Consider the following 20,395-nt stretch of genomic DNA (forward strand, 5'->3'; position numbering starts at 1 on the left):
GTCATCACATTGTAGTGGTCAATATGAAAGCCTACATTGTTAATTTTTACAAAAAGCTGCAAGACATTTAAAAAGTGATTTGAAGCAGCCATTTATACCAGGAGATTTTGATAAATTATTCATGGAAATAAAGTAAATTCCAGGAACAACAACCACAGCACACTGGTCACATAATGACCATGTCGCTAAATAAGGGATTAACTCCATCTTGTGGTGTAGAGAAGAACTGCCAGTTCAATGATGGTGGTTAATAACGTCAAACAGGACATTTGACAACATGTGTGAAATTCAAGACTGCAGACACCCTGCAGGTTTTTAGTAGCAAAGTAGCTTGCTTATTTTATGCTTACATAGTTTTGACACTGCTGTCTTCTCATCTACTTCCCCCCCCCTGTGGTGTCAATCACTGAAGCATAATGTACCATAAAATGAGGATATGTGGCAAAAATATTCAAACACACGGGTAACTTTAATTTAGGGACTGCTTTAGGAAATAACAGTTACAAAAAACAGAGTTACTAAATGTGACACAAGTTGATCTGAACAAAACTCTTTTGCTTTAGTAAAAATGTCAAAATAAATAAAATGACATTAAAATTATAAATCTAATTCAGCATTAAAAAAAAAAAAACAGTTGTGCTGCAGAATGGTGACATTCAGTTAATTTCAAATCACCTTAATTTAAAAATGAATACCCCAATAAAGTTGGTACTAACATATCATAGATATCTTTATGAATATAAAAAAAGACATTAAATTATATCAGGATTCTGATAAAGGAGGACTCGAGTTGTGGGTTAAGTTGTGAAAAAAATAAATTGGCTAATCTTTGCTTTGAACCTTCAATTTAAAAACAAAATCACTACAATATAATGCAAGTTGAGATTAACTTTTTTTTAGAAATTTAAAATCTGACTGACAATCAGCTCTTCTAAATGTGAGCTCTTACTCCCCGTCAACTTCTTCCTTATCAGCCACCTTGTTGTCCTGTGGCCCATTGTTGTCATTGTCGTCATCGCCTTTCTTCTCCTCTTCTTTGTTTGTCTCCTCTGCATCGTGTTTCTCCTTCTGCTCAGCTGTATTCATATCCGTTTTTGCTGTGGTCACGTCAGGCTTTGGTGTGTCCTCTTTCATTACTTCCTGGACATTGTACTTTCTGTACAGTGTATAGTCTTTTACCACACTGATGCAACACACAGCCTTGATGACCTCCACAATGATTGTCAGTTCTGGGTTGGTCAAATCAACCTTGTTCTTAGGGTTCAGCTTCCCCACAAGACCTGCAACGGTCAAAAACCAAAGAGACAAGTCAGTTTTGTTCACTGAGGATCAAAAAGGGGAAATTCACTTTTCATTTACTTCTTTATTCTCATCTGACAAAATTAATCTCGTCCAACACTACCTGCAATTGCTTTGATGATTTCGTCTCTCTTGTTGTGGCTGCTGTTGCGGGCCTTGAAGGCGATCTGGTAGGTACCACTGTTTGGGGTTTTGAACCAGGGCTCCAGGAATGTAGTCAGGTACTTCACCATGTCATCCTGAAAGGCCTTGCATGTTCCAGTTACCTGGATGAGGAGAAAACGAGAATAAGACACGGCGGCAGCATGGAGTTTAAGTTATTCTTTAACAATACTTTTGTTATGAAAGGGTTAAAAAAAAAAAAAAAACTGTCTGCATCTCATTTCAATACACTCAAAACATATTTCTATACTGCATCTGTTAAATAGGTTGACAGTTGTAAATTTGAGCTTCTCACTGGTAGCATCCGAAGGATCACACGTGACTTTTTCTTCTTGGTGGTGTGGAGATCAGAGAGGATGTGATGAACCAGCTTGTCAGATTCTAGGAGAGGAAAAAAACAAACAAATTGTGGCCACAATAATACTAAAAGGCAAACAAATCATGTCAATGATCCGTACAAAAAAAAAAAAATGACTTGACTTACCTAGATTTTTAGTTTTGATGAAGATGACGTTGTTTGCTCCACTGTCCAAAGCCTGGAAGCGCCTCTCCTGTTTAGCTCCAGATGCTTTCAGCTGTGCCACTTCCTTCTTCAGTGCTACATCAACATCTTCTTCATCAGCCTCCTCTTCACTACTGCTCCCATTATTATCTTGCAACTGTGATCATGAGAGAGGCATGTTTATAATACCATATTACTTCTGCAAACTCAATTACTTGTTTAGTCTATAAAATGTTAAAGAAGTACTGAAAAGTGCCCCTTTCTAATGACTTTTTGTTGTCCAATCAACAGTCCAAAAGCCAAATACATTGAATTTACAATGATATAAACTGGGATCGGTGGCTGATAGCCAAAGCCCATGTATTGATATCGGGACTGAAAAAGTCAGATTGGTGCATGGTTACATTTGTAATTCCTGGCTAGCTAAAGTCTATTGACATGGGCATGTACACAATAACAAGCTTTTGCTCTGGCTACCCCTATGCAATACACAAAATCAATGTGCAACTAAAACTAAAATAACTTATGGTAAAATATGCAATTAAGTCAGCACTTTCCCACTACTGTAGGGTGCAGTGCACTTGATCTAACTTTCCCAGTAATTGTTAGTAAAGGACTAACGTGAAACAGTCCAGGCAAAGAAAGGTATCTGATCACGTTATAACGAGGAATATTAATGTCTGGGCTCACCTTCTCGGGCCCATAGAGCGTGTCGGCGTACTCATTGAGCAGATTGAAGGCCTCCGCGGTGCACTTCCTCTCGTTCATGTTGCATGTGATGAGGATCCCCTGCATGCCTATCTCCAGCTCCCGGGAGCCCTTCCACCGCTTGTTGTGGTGACCGCCCGCATACCGCTTCTTGCTCCGTTTCCTCGAGTCGTTTGACAAGGCCGACATATTAGCAGACAAGCTTAGGTACGAATCAAAACCTTGTATTTAAGCTCAATAGCAGCGGGCTAACTTGTTGTTTTGGTTACTCCCTCTCGGCTTTATTAGCCGTTAGCTTAACAGTTGAGGCTAAAAATTCCGGTATTTTAAAGCTGTAGCGACTACAATGTAAAAGTCATGTGAAGGTTACAAAATGCTACAGAATGCCTGCTTAAATGTGTGTTCAAATCAATGAACTTCAGCTGTTTCAGAGGACCGATGTCTCATTCAGTCACTCACAACATAGCACGTTTTTTGGTTGCGCCGTACGGCGCGTGAGGAGGGACAAAAGTCTTCAACGTTCTCGCGATTAATTGTTCACCTTTTGGATTTTTGGCAGTGATTATACAGAAAATGTTGTATACTTACTATATAAAACTGGTAGTGTAATGTAACTAAGTACATTTACCCGAGTACTGTACATATTTTGAGGTACCAGTACTTTACTTGAGTATTTCAATTTTATGCTACTTTTTACTTACTCCACAACTACATTTCAAAAGGGAAATGTACTTTTTACTTCACATAGCTTTAATCACTAGTTACTTTACAGATTAAGACTATTAACACAAAATATAAATCAACTAATACATATGATGTATTACTAAATGTTAAGTCAGTATATAAAGTAGTTAAAATGAGCGCCTAAGCAGCTGCAACTACAACTGCATTAAAGGGATGCTTATACAGGACATTAATGCATCACTAATTATAATCCAGTACTACCATAAATATGCTTGTGAAATGGGCTATTCTGCATGAGTATATTTTAATGCCAATACTTTAACTTAACTCTTTTTCTGTGTGCCAATCTGACGGCCACATTCTGCTTTATGATGATACGATGTTTAAGTTTAAAGAGCTGATGGAATAACATTTCACAGGAATTGTACCTCGTACGATTTCATGTGACAAATAAAATTCATTGATTGATAGTGAATGCAGGACTTTTACTGAAGCCTAATAGAATAATTTTTACACTGAGTACTTCTTCCACCACTGATAAAAACAACGGTCAAAACAAAGTGCAAAACTAAAACATTTAACAAAGTCATGATTAAAACGGCCACTTTATCATTTTATTTATCATTTCATTTGATCTCCAAAGCATATTTGCCAAAAAGTCTTTTTACTGTACAACACATAAAAAATTAATTAATTAAAATTAAGCATATTATCATTATTGGTTGATAGGTTTTTTTTGTGTGTAAAAAACACATTACTAACATTGTGCCAAATATTCACTTCAGAATTATACGAAATACAGAAAAGCGACAAGTCAGTATTTTGGGGCATTTTAACTTTATAAAAGCCAACTCATTCTCCAAACTGGAATCAGTAAAGTTAATTGAGCATTCACTATGTCAATAAAATCACAGCTTTGATTTTTACTGCTGTATGTAGTTTATAAAAAGAGAGCTCACCTTTTTTTTTCAAGCGTATCTATTCAGATTCGACTTTATTACAAAACATAAAAAGCAAAATACAATTAATGAGGAACAGTCTTTGTGGCTATTGGTTACAAATATAATAACATAACATAGTTTATGTGACTGAGGAAGACCACACATTCTGCTTTTTTTTTTTTCCACCTCTCCCAACTAGTTAATAGCTCTTTCTCAGTGTTGACCTCTGGGGTGGACGACAGCTCAGAGTGGAGTTGATCTGACAGAGTGAGACAGAAGACCCGACAGCAGGAGAGTCCACAGAACTGCTTTTCATCAGAGCCGACTCCCACTTAAAGAACTCGCAGCCCTTCTGGATCCTGCCTCCGCTGCCTGACCGGCGGACTGGACAGCAGTAAAACCCTCGCCCGTGGTTCGGACCACCGTTGGATACGGACTGACGCTTTGCACGACGCCCACACGCACACAGCGGGGATGTGATCCTCGCCTCTCCTTTCATTGTCGCGGAAATGGACCAACGATTGGTACGTGAGGAGAGCGTGTTGGATGACAGGGAGGAGAGGGCATTCTTTGAGGCGCAAAAAGAACCGCGTGAGAAGGGAGGTGAGCGTTTTGCTAGGTCAGTGTAGATGGTGAAGGAAGATTGTGGAGTCTCTTTGGGCTTCTTGTGTTGTGTGACGACTGCTTTGGGCCTGGCAAATGAGGTGTAAGGGGTGGAGGTATTTTCTGGGATGAAGGGTTTTTGTCTGAATACAGAGGGCGTGTTTGTTTTAGAGCTTTTATGAGGCTCATCTGACTTTCCTTGTACTTGAAAAAAGGTTCTAAGTCCTGTTTTGTGCTGATTTGATTTGGAGTCCCGAGTCACCGTTTTAGGAACAACAAAATAAGTATTGGGCTCTGAGATGGTTGAATGCTGCCTGATGTCATTCTTTGCAGGTAAAGATGTTGTTGACAATTCACTGGTCATCTTTTGAGTCGTTAAGTTGTTTTCAACGCTCACGTTTTCTCTGATTTTGTCCCTTAATGTGACCTGACCGCCTAGTGAATGTTTATTATCAGGCTCTTCCCACACATGACATCCGCTGTCAAAACCGGACACATAATCACCGTTAAATTCTCTCTCCGTTTCACTGATGAAGCCATCATCCTCCTCCAGCACCACATCATCATATGAACCACACCTATCCTCTGTTTCCACCAAAAGTTCTGAACCTTCCTCTTCTTCCACACGTCCTATTGTTGCTCCTGTTTTGGAGGGCTGGTTTGGCTGAGGCCGACTTGAAAGGCAGCCCAGAGTAGTAGAACACAGAACAAGGCTGCCGTTGTTGTTAATTTGTGGTGAAGGACAATTTGTCATAACGGAAGAGGAAATATTAGTGACAGCCACTGCTGTAACTGACCTCCTGCTGCATCCCCATAGTGGCATAGTTGTACCATTTAGCAGTGTCTTTGGTGCGATCAGGCTTTGACAGATTTGAACAGAACTTGAGTTCTCATTTGTGTCCAAGTCCCTCGTAATGTTCTCTGAGCGTGATTTTATCGGACATAATTTGGGAGGAATCTTGGAAGATGAGGGTTTGTTTGTTGTTGGTGTGTTTTCCTTTTTGTCAGTGTTTGAGTTTTCTTTCTTGTTGTCTGCAGCTGTGTTTCCAAACATGGTTTTGACCATTGATGGCTTCTAAGAAGGTAAAATGAGAGATAAAATCAGTAATTCATTCCTGATTTTTTTCTTGAAACTGTATTGTCAAATAAGCTATGTCAGTAGTTATTGGTGCTACTCTGTATAGTCCCCTTAAGCTGCACATTTACTTATCTTGCTGTTCCTTTTGCCTTTGTTGTCTGGAAAGATTTATTTCAAATTTTACGAGGCATCGAGTACAAAAGTCTAAAAACTGGACCACAGTCCAGTTATATAATTTGTTTGTTTATTTATATAAAAAGAGCATCACAATAAAACTTAAAAATTCTACATGTACTTCTTTCTGAACCAAACAAGTTTTATCCACGAAGACTTAGTCATCATCCAGAACAGGTTTTGCTTGGGGAGGCAAAAGGGGGGCCGGGGGATTTAGGAGTTGGGATGCATCGTTGGACGACGGGCACTCACCCTCTCCAGGCTCCTAGTGATCTTCATCATACACCCATCCCTCATCATCCTCGCTGCCAACTGAGCTGTATTTCGGGAGTCATCCAAACCTGAGGAAAGAGAGAAAAAAACAAGTCACAGGATTAGATTGTGTCTATTTTCAATGTGGACTTATTTGGACAAAATTACTTTTGTTTTGTTTATACCAGAATGTTCTCTCCCTGAAAACTGTATCCCTAGATCTTGTAGTGCCCCGTTCAGGCCTTTGGGTTTCCTGTCGTAAAACAGCTGAAAAATAAAAAAAAGGGGGTTGATCACAAAATGATTAGTGCTGAAACGATTAGGTCTAATCCAAGTGATTAGTTAATTGATAGAACGTTTTATCAGTGAATACTTGGTTAATCAATGTACTTTTTTCTGGTTACAGCTTCTTACTTGTGAAGATTGACAGCTTTTTCTGGTTACATTAATAATTGAATACCTTTTGGTCTGCTGGTCAGACAAAATAAGCAAACTGAATACTTTAATTTGGACTCTAGTAATTTAGGATAAGAGATTGCTATAACTTTAACATATAATTCATATTATATATAGACTAAATATAAAAAAAAAAAATACCTAGTACATTAAACAATGAGGAAGCATTAAAGAGAACAGAGGTTTAAAGACAAAGCGAGTGAACTTACCCTGTAGGTGCTTCTCAGGTCTATCCAGCTGTTGAGCACATCAGGTTTATGGAGCTGCTTGCGTTTACACTCGTACTGCAAACAAACTCCGAGATCCCAGTCTGATACGCAACGCGAATGGAGGCACATTAAAATGAATTATGTGTTTTAAAATTTTTTTTTTTTCAAATTTCCAACAAGGTGAAAACAAACCATGTTATTGTGATAAGGCAGCCTAGAACTATGGAGCCAGATAATTCTGTTTTTGTGTACTAAATTTGCTACATTTGAAGATAAAAATGGCATTCTAGTCAATATTTAGTGTGCTCTGGTCTCCAGTGCAGGAAATAGCCTTACTAACTGAGGCAGAGACCAACCATAAAGAGGTTGTAGAACAAAGCAATTGAATTTTACCTGACCATGTGAGGAAAGCACACAGTTTTTGAGAAGGTGAAGGTGGAGAAGATCTCTGTTGTCTGTTGGGAAAGACCACACCCATCTCGAGCTGCAACTTTTGCAGCCAGCGGCTGAACCGAGAAAGACAGATCTGAAGGGGTATCCCTGCCTCAACTTGCATCTGTGAGACAGAAAAAACAAAGATGTCAGATGTAATGTAAAACTATATACCACACACGACACCAGAAAGTGCACTCGTGTGTTTGTAGCTGTGTATTTAAACTGTCACCTGTGTAATCCCGGTCAGCTCCGTGCAGAACTCGGACAGAATGGGGTGCTCTTGGGGTTGAACATAATTATGAAACTCAGACTCAATCTCCCCTGTGGATGTGTTCAACAGAACAGCAGGAAACTCAACTGCATTGAAGGAAGAAAGGAAAGAGGCCCGTATGTTATCAGCAACAAGGGTGAAAAATAAGAATGGTCCACAAGTGACATTTAAAGGGCTATACTTACTAATTTCCTGGGTGGTGTTGTTTTTCTCTCTCCAGCAAGTGGACTCAAAATCTATCACGATCAGGTATGAAAACTCTTGCTCTGAAAGAAAACAGACAGTATTATAATACTGTATAACTGTATAAATGTATTGCAAGTGCAACAGTGCAATCTAGTGTAAACATGTAATGACAAGGGGATTAAGTCTCAACATTTCTGTTGGTCTATATGCACACTATCAAAGCAAATAATCATACTTACTTGATAATGATTTCTTTGACCCATTAGAGGACTGACTCCGCTGCCTCAATAATCCCAGTTCTCTGTAGAGGCAGAAAGAGAAACAAGAAATGCAGTAACGTTAAAGCTAATGTTTTTTGCCAATTATATTAGCGGTAATAACACTACTAACGTTACTACTACTACTAAATACAATGTATAGGGTAAGAAAGAGTTGACCATTTTATACACAAATAGTTGTAATATTCAAAATAGTCAAGAACTCGACGCCTCACGACCGTAGAACCTTAAACAATATAGCATATTTGTTTTCTTCGTCTTCACGGTAAGGCTAACGTTAAAGGCTCATGGTTATTCAGTTACTTACTTGGCAAGTTTCTTTGTCGACATAACGTAAGCTATTTGTTAAATTTGGGTAACTAACTTTACAAAGCATGAAGGTATAAAGGGGTCTTAGTTGGAAAATGTTGCCAAAATCGCGCTGTTTTTTCAAATGTGCGTCAGGTCCGTTCGTCAGTCTGAGCTCGATTAACAAGGGCTGCTAGCTAGTCATTAAAATCAACTGCGGAAAGAAATAGTCGATCACAGAAATTTGGACAAAACTAAACGAACTGCATTTCCGGTTATACCATGTTGTCACAAAAACAAAAGCATAAATTACTACAGCCCATAGACATTATGAATCAAAAACATTTATATGCCGATGTCAGTCTGATCTGCAATATGTGATTTTGTTAAATCTTTAAAAATCTACGCAATTGTAGTTACCTCTACTGACTAAAACACATTCCAACGGTCACTGCGTGAGTTTATTTTTAACGTTTACGTTATTTTAACGTTACAACCCGGAAGTAGTGCTACTATTTATAAACTTTATGTCACAAATTATAACGTGGAGCAGGAGCAGCAGCTGTGCTTTCACCATGTGTTTTTAGCTTCTATCAATAGTGTAAAAATATGAGTTTGGAATCCGCAGGACCAATAACATCTGGTATTTACATCATATTTTTTCTCGTTACTATTCTCACGCTTATACCCAACATATAAATACTCCTTAATTATAATTGTATAAGTGTATTTTTTTTAAAGTGTTAGCCAGCTAACGTTAAGTGTGTAGTGTTCCTAGTTGAACTGTTTCTAGTTGTCCCTTTACGTTAAGTATCTTCACCTGTAAAAGTTCAGATTCCCTGCCAAAGGCACTGGAATCAGTTCACCTGGACCTAACGTTACAGATACATATTACACTTCCTTTATTTACATTACAGTTGCAGCACAAATAAAGCAATACACATATCCACTTATAATGGGATACAGTACCCCAAATACAACACATCCCAATAATCATTGTGTTGCTTTAGATTACGTAATCTGTATACGTGCAGTTTAGTGTCCCAAATTAATTTCCAAAAACTCAGTGTCCCAAATGATGAGGGTCTTATTTGAGACAGGTTGCCCTAATCCTAACCATAACCATAACCATAACCATAACCCAAACACCTGTTAAACAGGTGGTTTAGCAGGTTCCTAATTAAGGACATTGTATGGGGAATTTTGGACACTAAACTGCACATACAGTATACCAAGGTAATCAACATTAACCCAAATCACCAGCATTTATTAAAAAATAAAATGCCAGTGCAATCCCACGTAAAGGGTGGGATTGGGCTAGGTATTGTTTGAAATGTGTCAATACCTGTGCCAATATGAGGCTATAGTACTTCTTTCAGTGCCTCACATTGAGAGGTGTTGTACTGTAAAATGTAAAAAAAAAAAAAAAAAATACAGATCTCTTTCTCTCTGTTTTGCCTCACACGGATGGAGTTTACCTGCAAAATTACTTCAACTATATTAAAACTGTAACATTTAAAAGTAATTTCCTGAATTTTCTTGGGTGCTGGGTGGATAGGGCTAGGGGGATGTACTATATTTTATCATTGTTGAACGTATAAAAAACCTTTACCTACATAACTCATTTTCTTTATCTTTTTCTCTGTTTATTTCTTATTTCTCGAGTCTTTGCACAAAGCAACCACAGTCTACAATGCAGTTGAAAATGATGATTTAAAACGAGGAAATATCTGCTCAAAGAATAAGTAAACAACACTTAAAGCATAACTGACAATATTTTGATATTCAAAGTTACAAACACATTGTGGTTAGTACTTGCAACATTGAGCTTTGTTACACAGCCCTAGTTGGCTAAACGCAGTGATCTCCTGTTCTACCTTCAATACTAATTCTAAGAGGAACATGTGTAAATCTTAGACGTACATAAACTTCTGCTTGAATTATACAGTTTGACATTAGACAGCCAGGAGACAGTGTCATTTAAAATATCTTTTTTTTTTTTTTTTTACCTCCCAGTAGAAACATAAGCTTGAACATGGAACCTTCATCATCAGCAGCAACATGCAACAGAAGGAAAAGAAAAAACATCGCCCCCACGGCACATGAGGAGGCCAAGAGATTAAAAACTGCGCAGGAGGGCGAGGAGCTGCTGGAGTGTGGACATTCCTCCCGCTCTCAGAGGATCTCTGTGTTGCCCGATCGCCTTCATCAACCAATTACACCGGATGAGCTGACAGAGCTGCTGCATTATGCCGCTCTGGGGAAAACGGGTGGCATTAAACAGCCCAGGTAATGACTGTAAGATGTTATCTCCTTCATCACCTTTCATCAAATAACTCTCCGTAATGCACATTTACTCTGCCCCTGTGCTCTAACAACAATCTCAATGATCCTTTTAAAGTCTTCACTAGGGATCGACCGATATTGTTTTTTTCAAGGCCGATACCGATTATTAGTAGTTAATGAAACCGATATTTGGAACCGATATGCATTTACAGGGAAAATGAAAATCTTTAAGTCCAAATTAAGATTTTGGAATGTTACAAAATTACACAGTAAAAGATAGACAGTCAGAGAGACGGACACAGAGCTGTAGCAGAGCAAAAGTAGGACACTTTTTAATGAATGAACTTTATCGGTTATCAGGCAAATAAAACGCTGATGCAGATCATCTGCAAACTGCCAAAAAAACGGCCCGATAATCGGCCAGGGCCAATAATCGGTCCATCCCTAGTCTACTCCACTTATACTTATCTAGTCTCAGTTTTCTGTCTTCATCCCCCTGTGTCTCTTCCAGTTGGTGTCGTCTCCAGCATCAGAAGAGGGTTAAAGCCGTGAATATGGTGATCGTGGAGGGCCTGACCCAGAGTCACTTTTACAAACACTACCTCACCCTGCGACACCTCAGGACCAACTACACAACTGTAAGTAACCAGAGGTGATGTCCATTTCTAGATTCCCAGTGTCTGTGTTTTGGGTTAACACTGGTCCTTGTTGTTTTTTATCTGGCTGGATCAGAGGCTCACCTTTACTCCATCATCTGCCGACCTGGCGTCAGGAATCTTCAGCAGTGAAGTTCCTAAATCGGCTTGTCCATTTCTTCTCCAAAAACACAATGGATCCAGTGAACTGCACAAAGGTGAGAATCTTATGTGGATATGTTCTGAGTGTGTGTAGGTGTGTGTACTTGGGGCAATATATGAATACATGATCAGTGTAATATGAGAGTAGATATTGGTTTTTATTTTGGTTGTAAAAAAATAATGCTGTAGCCCACACAATTCGCCCTTTCATTATTATTTAAGGCTACTATAGAGTTAACTGTTTGAATATTTCTAAACGTATTAAGATGTTAAAATAAAATAAAAAGTTAAAAAAAGCTTATTAAGATGTTATAGGTGATTAAATGTACAAATAATGTTTCATTGTTTCAATGTTCCATTTGACTGTATAGTCAAAAATCTTCTTCTGTCTTCTGAATGCCATTATATTTATTGCCAGAATATCATCACATTTATTATTAGCTTTAGTTGTGTTTTTTTTCTCAGTGTTTTTGATCTTGTTCTTAAATGTGTGTGTTTTATTATTTTTACACACTGTTGCAGCACTTAGGAGTCACCCAGTAATCACCAAGTTTGGGACACAGAGGAGAGGACTGACAGCGTATGTGCTCACCCAGGAGGAGATGATCAAGAAACACTTCCCTGTCAAAGGTGAGTGGTTTTTTACTGCCACTCTGCACACGACTGTCTTAGCAGGCATTCTCCATGTTATTGTTTTTCAAAAGCTCTCTTTTTACCCGTACTAACTTGTGGCAGCCGGTGTTGATTGTGTGGCGCACCGCCACAAATTAGTCTATGTGTGGGAAACACTGTCATAAATCGACGGGACTTTAAAATGCCAACACAAAGACAGCCCAAGGTAACGGATATCTGGCCTAAATGTCTGGCTGTCTTGATTTACCCTGCAGAGATCTGAGGAGCAGTTAACCGTAGTCCTCATAAATCAACCAGAGTTTAAAATCACAACACAGAGAAAGCGTAAGGTTTATCTGTCCAAGACTATCTGTCCAATCTGAGTTTTCTGTTGCACGACTAAAACAACTTTTGAACGTACACGTTCCACCAAAACAAGTTCCTTCCCGAGGCTATTTTGTGGCGGCACCGTGGCTCTGCCTGGCGCTTAGCGATTGTGATTGGTTTAAAGAAATGCCAATAAACCAGAGCACGTTTTTCTCCCATCCCGGAACGCTGTGTGGACTAGCCAGACCCTCCTCCGCGGCGCTGTGGAGGAAGGTCTGGCAAAGCGAGACTAGCGTGGACATAATCTCCCTCTCTCTTGGCTGTGTCTCCATCTCGATCGTCTCTGTTTTGACACAGGAATGCCCGGTTTCGAGGACTATGTGTGCACAGACAGTGTTGAGAGCGTGACTGACAACAGCCCTCTGTATGGAATTGACTGTGAAATGGTGAGATGCTCTCAATAATATAATAATAATATAATATACATATAATTTCCACCGATTGTAGAATCCAGTTATGCAGTTTCAAACAATTAACACTTAATAATGCTGTGCCTCAGGTTCAGACAGAAAAGGGATATGAGCTGGCTCGTGTCTCTCTGGTGGACAGTGATGGGAACTGTGTGCTGGACGATCTGGTGAAACCTCTGAACCGAATCTTCAACTACCTCACCAGGTACACACACACACACGCACACGCACACACACACACACGATTGATTTCTAATACACGTTATCGTTGCTGGGTGCCTCCTGATAGGTTCTCTGGTATAACCGCAGCGATGTTGCGGCCAATCACAACCACCCTGCGGGACGTTCAAGTGAAGCTCAGGAAGTTGTTGCCGAGCGACGCAGTTCTGGTGGGACATTCCATAAACAACGACCTCGTGGCTCTGAAAGTGAGATCCCATTAATATTTTAATGTCTGCTTGTAACAATATCATTATCAGGACACGGTTCTGAGTTGACGTTGTTGTTGGTGTTGTTGTGCGTGGCAGTTTAAATGGGTCAGGAATCTGAGGGGCAGATGAGGCTTTTGTAAATGTTCGTAGATAGAAGTGTGTGTTGAGTAAAAACATCCCTACACCATCTGTGGTCTTCAAAGCTTTAAAACCCCTCTCGTGAACGCAATATCTCAGGAATGCCTTGAGGGAATTTCTTCACATTTGGCCCAAACGTCGACTTGGACTCAACGATGAACTGATTAGATTTCTTTCTTCACGCCATAACTCGGGACCAGAAGGGGACATTTTCGGACATATTTCACATTTGGTGACACTAACTTTTAAACTGGGGTGATTGTATAGATTTTCTGTGCTGCCGGGGTTGAAGATTTGTGTGAAGCATCAATGTTTTGCCACAAAAGAAAAACACGTAATGCTTTTTTTAATTTAATTGCTTCAAAGTCTTCACTACATATATCATATGAGTCTGGACAGACAGGAACTGCAACTTGACTGCTTGACAGAGGCATACAACTGTGGGGTAGAAATTCCATTTTCTTTCTATAGAAGTTTGAAGTTTTGACCTGTATTATGTGTGTGCCCTCCCTGCAGCTGATCCACCAGCATGTGATCGACACCTCACTGCTGTACAGGAAAGAGTTTGGACAGAGGTTTAAACTGAAGGTCCTGGCCGAGACCGTGCTGAAGTAAGTTCCCCGCTCTCTCCTTGTCTCTCTTTCTTGTCTCTCTCACCCACCACGGCTAATAATTTAATTTTCCACTCATGTCCCAGGAGGCAAATACAAACTGAAGAAAAGAATGGTCATAATCCCATTGAGGATGCTCTGGCAGCCCTGGAGCTGGCTCAGTACTTTATTAAAACAGGACCTCGTCAGGTAACACATCGCTTTCTTACACACACACACACATGCACGCACACAGACACACACGCACGCACACACACAATTTATCTAATATTTTCTGTGTATGCTCACTGTCAGGTTGTAGAACTTCATATGGAAGAGCTGTGGGGATATACGATAGTGGAGGAGGAGTCCACCGACTCTGAACCTGCACCCACACCAAGTCCCAGGTACAATACGTTATACAATCTGTAGACCTCTTTGTATTCTTTACATCCTACCACATTTACTCAGGCCATGTCCTTACTAAGTCGGTTAACCATATCTTTCCTCTGGGTTTTTGACCTCCATACTATGGTAGCATTTTTTTCACACCCGAAAATTGAGCTTTTCAAAAACATTGGTGGATCAATACAAAAATGAAGCCGTCACGTTTGAGTTTGGACTTTTAAAATGTAGCTTTTGAAAAAGTGGTGTTAACCTACTCAGACACGGAAAACGTTTTCAGAAATGTTTGAGTCAGTCTACCGATTTTCTCTAACTTAGTATGGCATTTTCTACTCAAATGTCTATGATTTAATTGTCCTACAGAATCATTTCCACAACAACAAAAAGGTCTATGAGATTTAACATGATCCACGAAATCCAAAATGATAGACTTATGGGGAAAATATATCTTGAATCACTTTAATAGAAGGATTCTGCTCTTCATTCACAATGTGAACCAATCTCATCGCACGTTCTTTCTGCAGTTGTATTTGACAGATTCTTCATCTTTATTACTCGTGCAGGTTTGCTGACATACTACAGACACTTGGCCGGTCGGTAGCCTTTTTCGGAAAGCGTTGTGACATCGACCTGGATCTGTCCCATCAGCAGTGGCACAACTCTGACAAAGAGGTGAGACATGAGAAGTTTTGACTCCGGAGCCGTCTACTGTCTCCTAGTCGCGCATTGCCAGACCTTCCTCCACAGCTCTGCAAAGGAGGGTCTGGCGAGTCCACACAGCATTCCGGGATGGGAAAAAAACATGCTCTCGTTTATTGGCATTTCTTTAAACCAATCACAATCGCCTTTCCTCGGGAAGGAACTTGTTTTGGTTGAACATGTGTACGTTCAAAGGTTGTTTTAGTCGTGCAACAGAAAACTCAGATTGTCTGGATTTACCCTGCAGAGAGCTGAGAAAAGGTTAACTATATTCCTCATAAATCGACCGGAGTTTAAAATGGCAACACAAAGACAGCCCAAGGTAACGGATATCCGGCCTAAATGAGTGAAATATGGCGGAATTTCCATCGGCAACGGAGCAATCCCAGAAGAGGAACGACTTGGATATAGACTAACTGCCTCCTGACCTTTACCAGATCAAACACTCTAAGTCAGCTTGGTTTCCTACCCAAACTATGCATCGATCTGTTTTGGTTTGTGCTGCATATACAGCAATCCTCATAGAGGGTTTGCTGGTTTACCTATTTGTTAGCTATTTGCAGTGGTGAATATCTTCAGGTATCTGGTTTTGATGAAAAATCTTTAATGGCATTTCGGCCTAATTTGACAACGAACTATAAAGTTGCTCTTTTTGTTCAAAAGATGACTTAAATGATCATTGTTTACATTATAGGTGAATATACACGTATGGTTTTGCTGCACTCACTACGTGTCCTCTGTCTTTCTTCTCTTTCCTCACCATCCTCCCCTTAACTCTTCTCATTCTCCACCCGTTGCTTTATCTCGTCTCCTTCAGGTGTTGGCCTCTTTCCGGAGACGGACCAAGTGTCCGTTCCTCTCAGTGCTCCAGTTTTCTTCCCTCTCGGACCATCTGAGAAGGAGCTACCCTCATCAGGAGCACCAGGGGGTGAGGCATTTATTCACAACATGATACATTTTAAGAGTTGTTTAGATGTACTACTTCATGTGTTTGTTTGCCCTGCAGGTGTGTGCAAACCTTCGAGATATGTGTGTAGTGTTTGCCGGGCCCTTCCCTGCGGCTTTCTCTGAGAGGGAAGTGAGGCGGCTGTTTTGTTGCTGTGGACCGGTTCGAAATATCAAAATGTTGAACACAACAGTCAGGGTATATCTCACCTAAATTACGATCCTTTAGTTTACATTTAATAAGCTGTACTTCTGTCACAGATGAACACATCGACAACTAAATACACGTCTTAGATATGCTGCTAATTACTGCTTTAGTTTCTCTTAAACTTGGACTCTAAAATCAGTTTTTCTCCCCTTTTTGGATGTGGTTTATTAATCGTACCTTTATTGTCTGACGACGTTTGGTCTCCAGGTTCATGCAGAGGTAGAGTTTGAGCTGCTCGAGGGAGCTATGCTGGCTTTAAAAACGCTGAATGGACTTGATATGCAGGGACAGTCCATCAAGGTAACTCTCTCCCTGTTTTTCTTTTGCTTTCTGTCACTTATTCTCTTTACATTACAGTTAAAGTTAGTCCAAAACGTTAGTAGACTGCTTTATCTGCCCGTGTGTGCCTTTTCTAGGTCCAGAGGCCTGTTTACGAGTCGATGCTCGACTTGGATCTGACTCTTGATACTTTGATGTGTGACAGTCTCAACGCCAGTCGCCTCTACGCTGTTAAATTAAACCCCAGTGTCGCTGAGAGCATACCGTGTTCTCCAAGGGTCAATGGACACACGTCAGATGCCAAATGTTCTGTTAAAACAGCAAACAGGTTACCCTCAGTGAAAGTCAATGGTCAACGGTCGCATCCCACGACAACCACAAAGTCTAAACTGTCTGAGGAGACGCTCAGAGAGACATTTGGTCACTTTGGTACGGTGGAGAGAGTCGTCCTGCTTGCCAAACCTGGAAAAGGTGCAAGACATGCATACATAAGTGAGTAAAAAGCTTTATTATTCATTAAGCCGCCTAGTGATGATCCGCGGTAAAAACCACTTTGCGCTGGCCGTTCCATTGTTTTCCCACGGGGACAGCGGTGCCGGCCCACTACGCTATCCTCGGCGTCACGCGCCGCTCGGATTTGCGCCGAGCGCTGCACTCAAAGTTAAAATTATTTCAACTTTGACCTAGTTGCCGATGACCTTTTCAAGGCGCCGAGGGACCATTGGCGCAGCCAATTCCATTACGTTCCTGCGCTGCGCTTTGCCTCTTTGCTCTGCGCCGTGCCTCGCGGTTTTTGCCGCGGATCACGTGCAGGTGGCTGGTTTTACTGTTCAAACACAGTTTCTGTGTGTCCGTAACACGAGCGTCTCTGGTTGACAGAGTTTGAGAGCTCCGAGGGCAAACATGCAGCCCTCAGCGCCTCTCAGGATCTCTGGAAGGACAAATACCTCGTCTGTCCATCCCTCACTCCACCCCACTTACCCTCATGGGTTGCCATGACAACACCGATCACCACAGCGGATCCTGACCGTGAAGCAGCAGAAGACGAAGAGAGGACTCACATGCACACCAGTTCTCAGGTAAAGACAAGGGTGTGATGACTCCAGTTGGTTGTCACAGATCCCTAAAGTCACTGTTTAGAATATAAATAAATAAAATAGGTCAGTCCCAGTGAAAACGGGTGCCCCGCCTCTCTGTCCGCCAGTGCATTTTTTCTTAGTCGGCATGCTGACACACTCGGCTACAGCAGAGCCGAGTCTAATTTTGATGAAGGCCGCCATGGCTTTGTCTCTGGTGCCATCCATTTTTTTGACCACATGTGATGAACACTCCAATATGTAATCTGTGTAGGACCAGGAAATGGATCTCACGATGGGGAAGTTGGACTGCCGCCTACGGAAGCTCTTCAGATCTCTCCCAGAAGGCACCTTGTCTGTAGTCGTGCTGCTCGGACACACCAGGTGAGGACTCTGACAGTCGGAGGAAAATCTGCTACCAAGTTAAACATTTCTAAAGCTCCTCTTCTCTTCTGTTCTCCTCCCCAGTGCTCATGGCTACCTTCCGGGTTTGTGCCTTATGGAGGTCAAGCAGGAGTCTTGAGAACAGAGACCTGGTCCTGAAAATCATTGGAGATAAAAAAAGACTTCCCAATAAGACTCCCTTTACCTCAGACTTGTTTTACATGTTTCTATTTGGCAAAATATATATAAAGGAAAGTTTAAGTCAAATACAGTACTGTAAAATATTTTTCATGGCCTTGATCAAAGTTACAAATTAACATCTGCCTTTGGTCTGATCTGCCTTCTCAGACGGTAATCATTGTATGGCTCTTGGTTTTAACAAAGTCAGTTTGTTATAGACTTGTTATAACACATGCTGAGGTGGAGTTAGAAAGTCTTCTAGATACATTTTGTTCTCCTGGAAGAAAATCCGACGGCAGTTTCATGAGGTGACTGTGAACCCCAAGACAAGAATGATCAAACACCATGTTGGGTAAATGAAGGTTAAAAATGATTAATTGTATTAAGTAAAATGTAATTTTACTTGTACTACTTTTAACTAGCAGTATTTACAATACAGGATCTATGGATTTTAATACTGCACCATTAAATTTGTTTTGATGTCAAACTTTGTCTTTTCATTACTTTCAGTAACCATGATTAATATCTAGCGTTTCACTTTGGTTCCAAAAACCAATCTAAATATGCCTTTTTCATGGCAGATTTTGGTCATGGTAGGAAATGCACAGGTGTTACTAATATTAACGATGGCTCCATCATTCACATTTTGATTTTTTTGTCCACCTGTGCTTTTCCTACGGATACAAAATGTCTGAAAAAAAAAGGCCTATGGCCTTACTTTACCATGACTGTATGAAGAGCAATTTCAGATGGTAGACCTTATAAGTTGTAGATCATTACAAAGTGTAAATGTAATGGTTTAGGTTTGTGGCCCAACAGGTTCAGTTCTGTTCTCGGTCAGTGTTCTAGCAGGGGAGAATATTAATTCAGCATGTGAACATTTTTAAAAGAGATAGCTGAAAACCTATTTAATGTGGGGTTTAATTAATGTCACCTTATTTCCTTTAACCAATTTAATTTTTATTCTTAATGGTCTGTTTTTACTTAAGTTATTCATGCTGTCTTATTGTATTGTCCATTTGCCCTGGTTTTATTGGGTTACGTTAGACTACATACACTACACTACACTTAGTCAGAAAATTGCTCTACAAATAAGTATTATTGAAATAAAATATTTTTTTTACTGTAGTCATGTAAATTCTCACTATTGAGTGTACATAATTGAGGTGTGTAACACATGGATGTATTTACAGGAACAGTTGTACACTAAGGTGACATGTACAGTGCTGTGATTGATTTAGTTTTGAAACAGAAAAGACAGAAAACAGAAATACTAAGAAACAATTCTTTAATTTTTTTTCCTTTCCAAGGAAATAAGTGTTTTTAAACTTTGTTATACAAAAATGTATACGTCTTAACGTTTACACCTTTTGCATTAGAACATACTTTTACATTGTTGCAGGTTGGACAGTGACAAAACATTAAACGGGTAAAGAAAAACAATTCTGTACAAAAAGAACACAAGCACCTCTCGTGAAGGATCAAATGCCACCAATAATAAACGTCACATCAGTGATAAGCTTATATATGTTTTGATAAAACTGGGGAAGATGACAGAACTTACATTTAAAAAAAATGGATAAAATACTAAATAACCCAGACATTGTAAACTACAGGACCTGTCCGGTGGCATTTTATCTCACGGTTTATGAAAGGGCTTCACAGGGATACAGAGACCGGAGAAAATTAACCTCTCCCTCACATGCACAAACTCTCACACAACTCACAAAATATAAGACTGATTGGAGGTACCGGTGTCGTTAAAAATGAAGGATTTCAAATTGACAGCATGGCTGTGGTGGCAGATTCCAGTCTCACAGAATAAATGAACATTTCTTTGAGTTTAGATTTTAAGAGTCTAGTAAAGAATGTGCGTTTACCCAGAAGAGTTGCTCGCCCCTTTGCTAAAAGATCAAAATATGGCAGCTGTCGTTATGGCTTGTGTTCGCTCTTTCAATAGTCCAGTCAAGTAAGCTTGGCTGGTAGCACTGGACACTGTATCCACAGCTGTTGAGTGAACAAATTAATTTAGGGCGTGCACC

General features: G+C 40.1%; 3 protein-coding genes across 4 annotated transcripts; 1 reads left to right on the forward strand and 2 right to left on the reverse strand.

The window, feature by feature from the left end:
* Window positions 1-450: 450 nt before the first annotated feature.
* On the reverse strand, window positions 451-3,333 carry thumpd1 (THUMP domain containing 1). The gene is made up of 5 exons (XM_028589129.1): window positions 2,654-3,333; window positions 1,946-2,120; window positions 1,757-1,842; window positions 1,403-1,565; window positions 451-1,280 (listed from the first exon to the last, which is right to left on the reverse strand). The coding sequence occupies exons 1-5, from the start codon at window positions 2,858-2,860 to the stop codon at window positions 946-948; spliced, it is 966 nt and encodes a 321-aa protein (XP_028444930.1). The 5' UTR covers window positions 2,861-3,333; the 3' UTR covers window positions 451-945.
* Window positions 3,334-4,332: 999 nt separating this feature from the next.
* Window positions 4,333-8,723, reverse strand: eri2 (ERI1 exoribonuclease family member 2). Its single transcript, XM_028589116.1, has 9 exons — window positions 8,546-8,723; window positions 8,200-8,261; window positions 7,960-8,040; window positions 7,733-7,860; window positions 7,462-7,624; window positions 7,069-7,169; window positions 6,589-6,670; window positions 6,404-6,492; window positions 4,333-5,974 (listed from the first exon to the last, which is right to left on the reverse strand). The coding sequence occupies exons 1-9, from the start codon at window positions 8,566-8,568 to the stop codon at window positions 4,496-4,498; spliced, it is 2,208 nt and encodes a 735-aa protein (XP_028444917.1). The 5' UTR covers window positions 8,569-8,723; the 3' UTR covers window positions 4,333-4,495.
* A 345-nt stretch (window positions 8,724-9,068) lies between these two features.
* Window positions 9,069-18,808, forward strand: rexo5 (RNA exonuclease 5). Of its 2 annotated transcripts, none has more exons than XM_028601489.1 (19): window positions 9,069-9,169; window positions 10,543-10,815; window positions 11,324-11,450; window positions 11,545-11,665; window positions 12,132-12,239; window positions 12,906-12,994; window positions 13,108-13,223; window positions 13,308-13,446; window positions 14,104-14,198; window positions 14,285-14,387; window positions 14,493-14,584; window positions 15,146-15,254; window positions 16,099-16,209; window positions 16,288-16,425; window positions 16,642-16,734; window positions 16,851-17,205; window positions 17,593-17,792; window positions 18,064-18,173; window positions 18,258-18,808. In XM_028601489.1, the coding sequence occupies exons 2-19, from the start codon at window positions 10,562-10,564 to the stop codon at window positions 18,310-18,312; spliced, it is 2,415 nt and encodes an 804-aa protein (XP_028457290.1). In that variant the 5' UTR covers window positions 9,069-9,169; window positions 10,543-10,561; the 3' UTR covers window positions 18,313-18,808. The 2 variants fall into 2 exon arrangements, with proteins under 2 accessions (XP_028457290.1, XP_028457299.1); XM_028601498.1 differs by having other exon boundaries at window positions 10,546-10,815.
* Window positions 18,809-20,395: the final 1,587 nt, after the last annotated feature.

This window comes from Perca flavescens, chromosome 2 (assembly GCF_004354835.1).
Source record: "Perca flavescens isolate YP-PL-M2 chromosome 2, PFLA_1.0, whole genome shotgun sequence".
Lineage (NCBI taxonomy): Eukaryota > Metazoa > Chordata > Actinopteri > Perciformes > Percidae > Perca > Perca flavescens.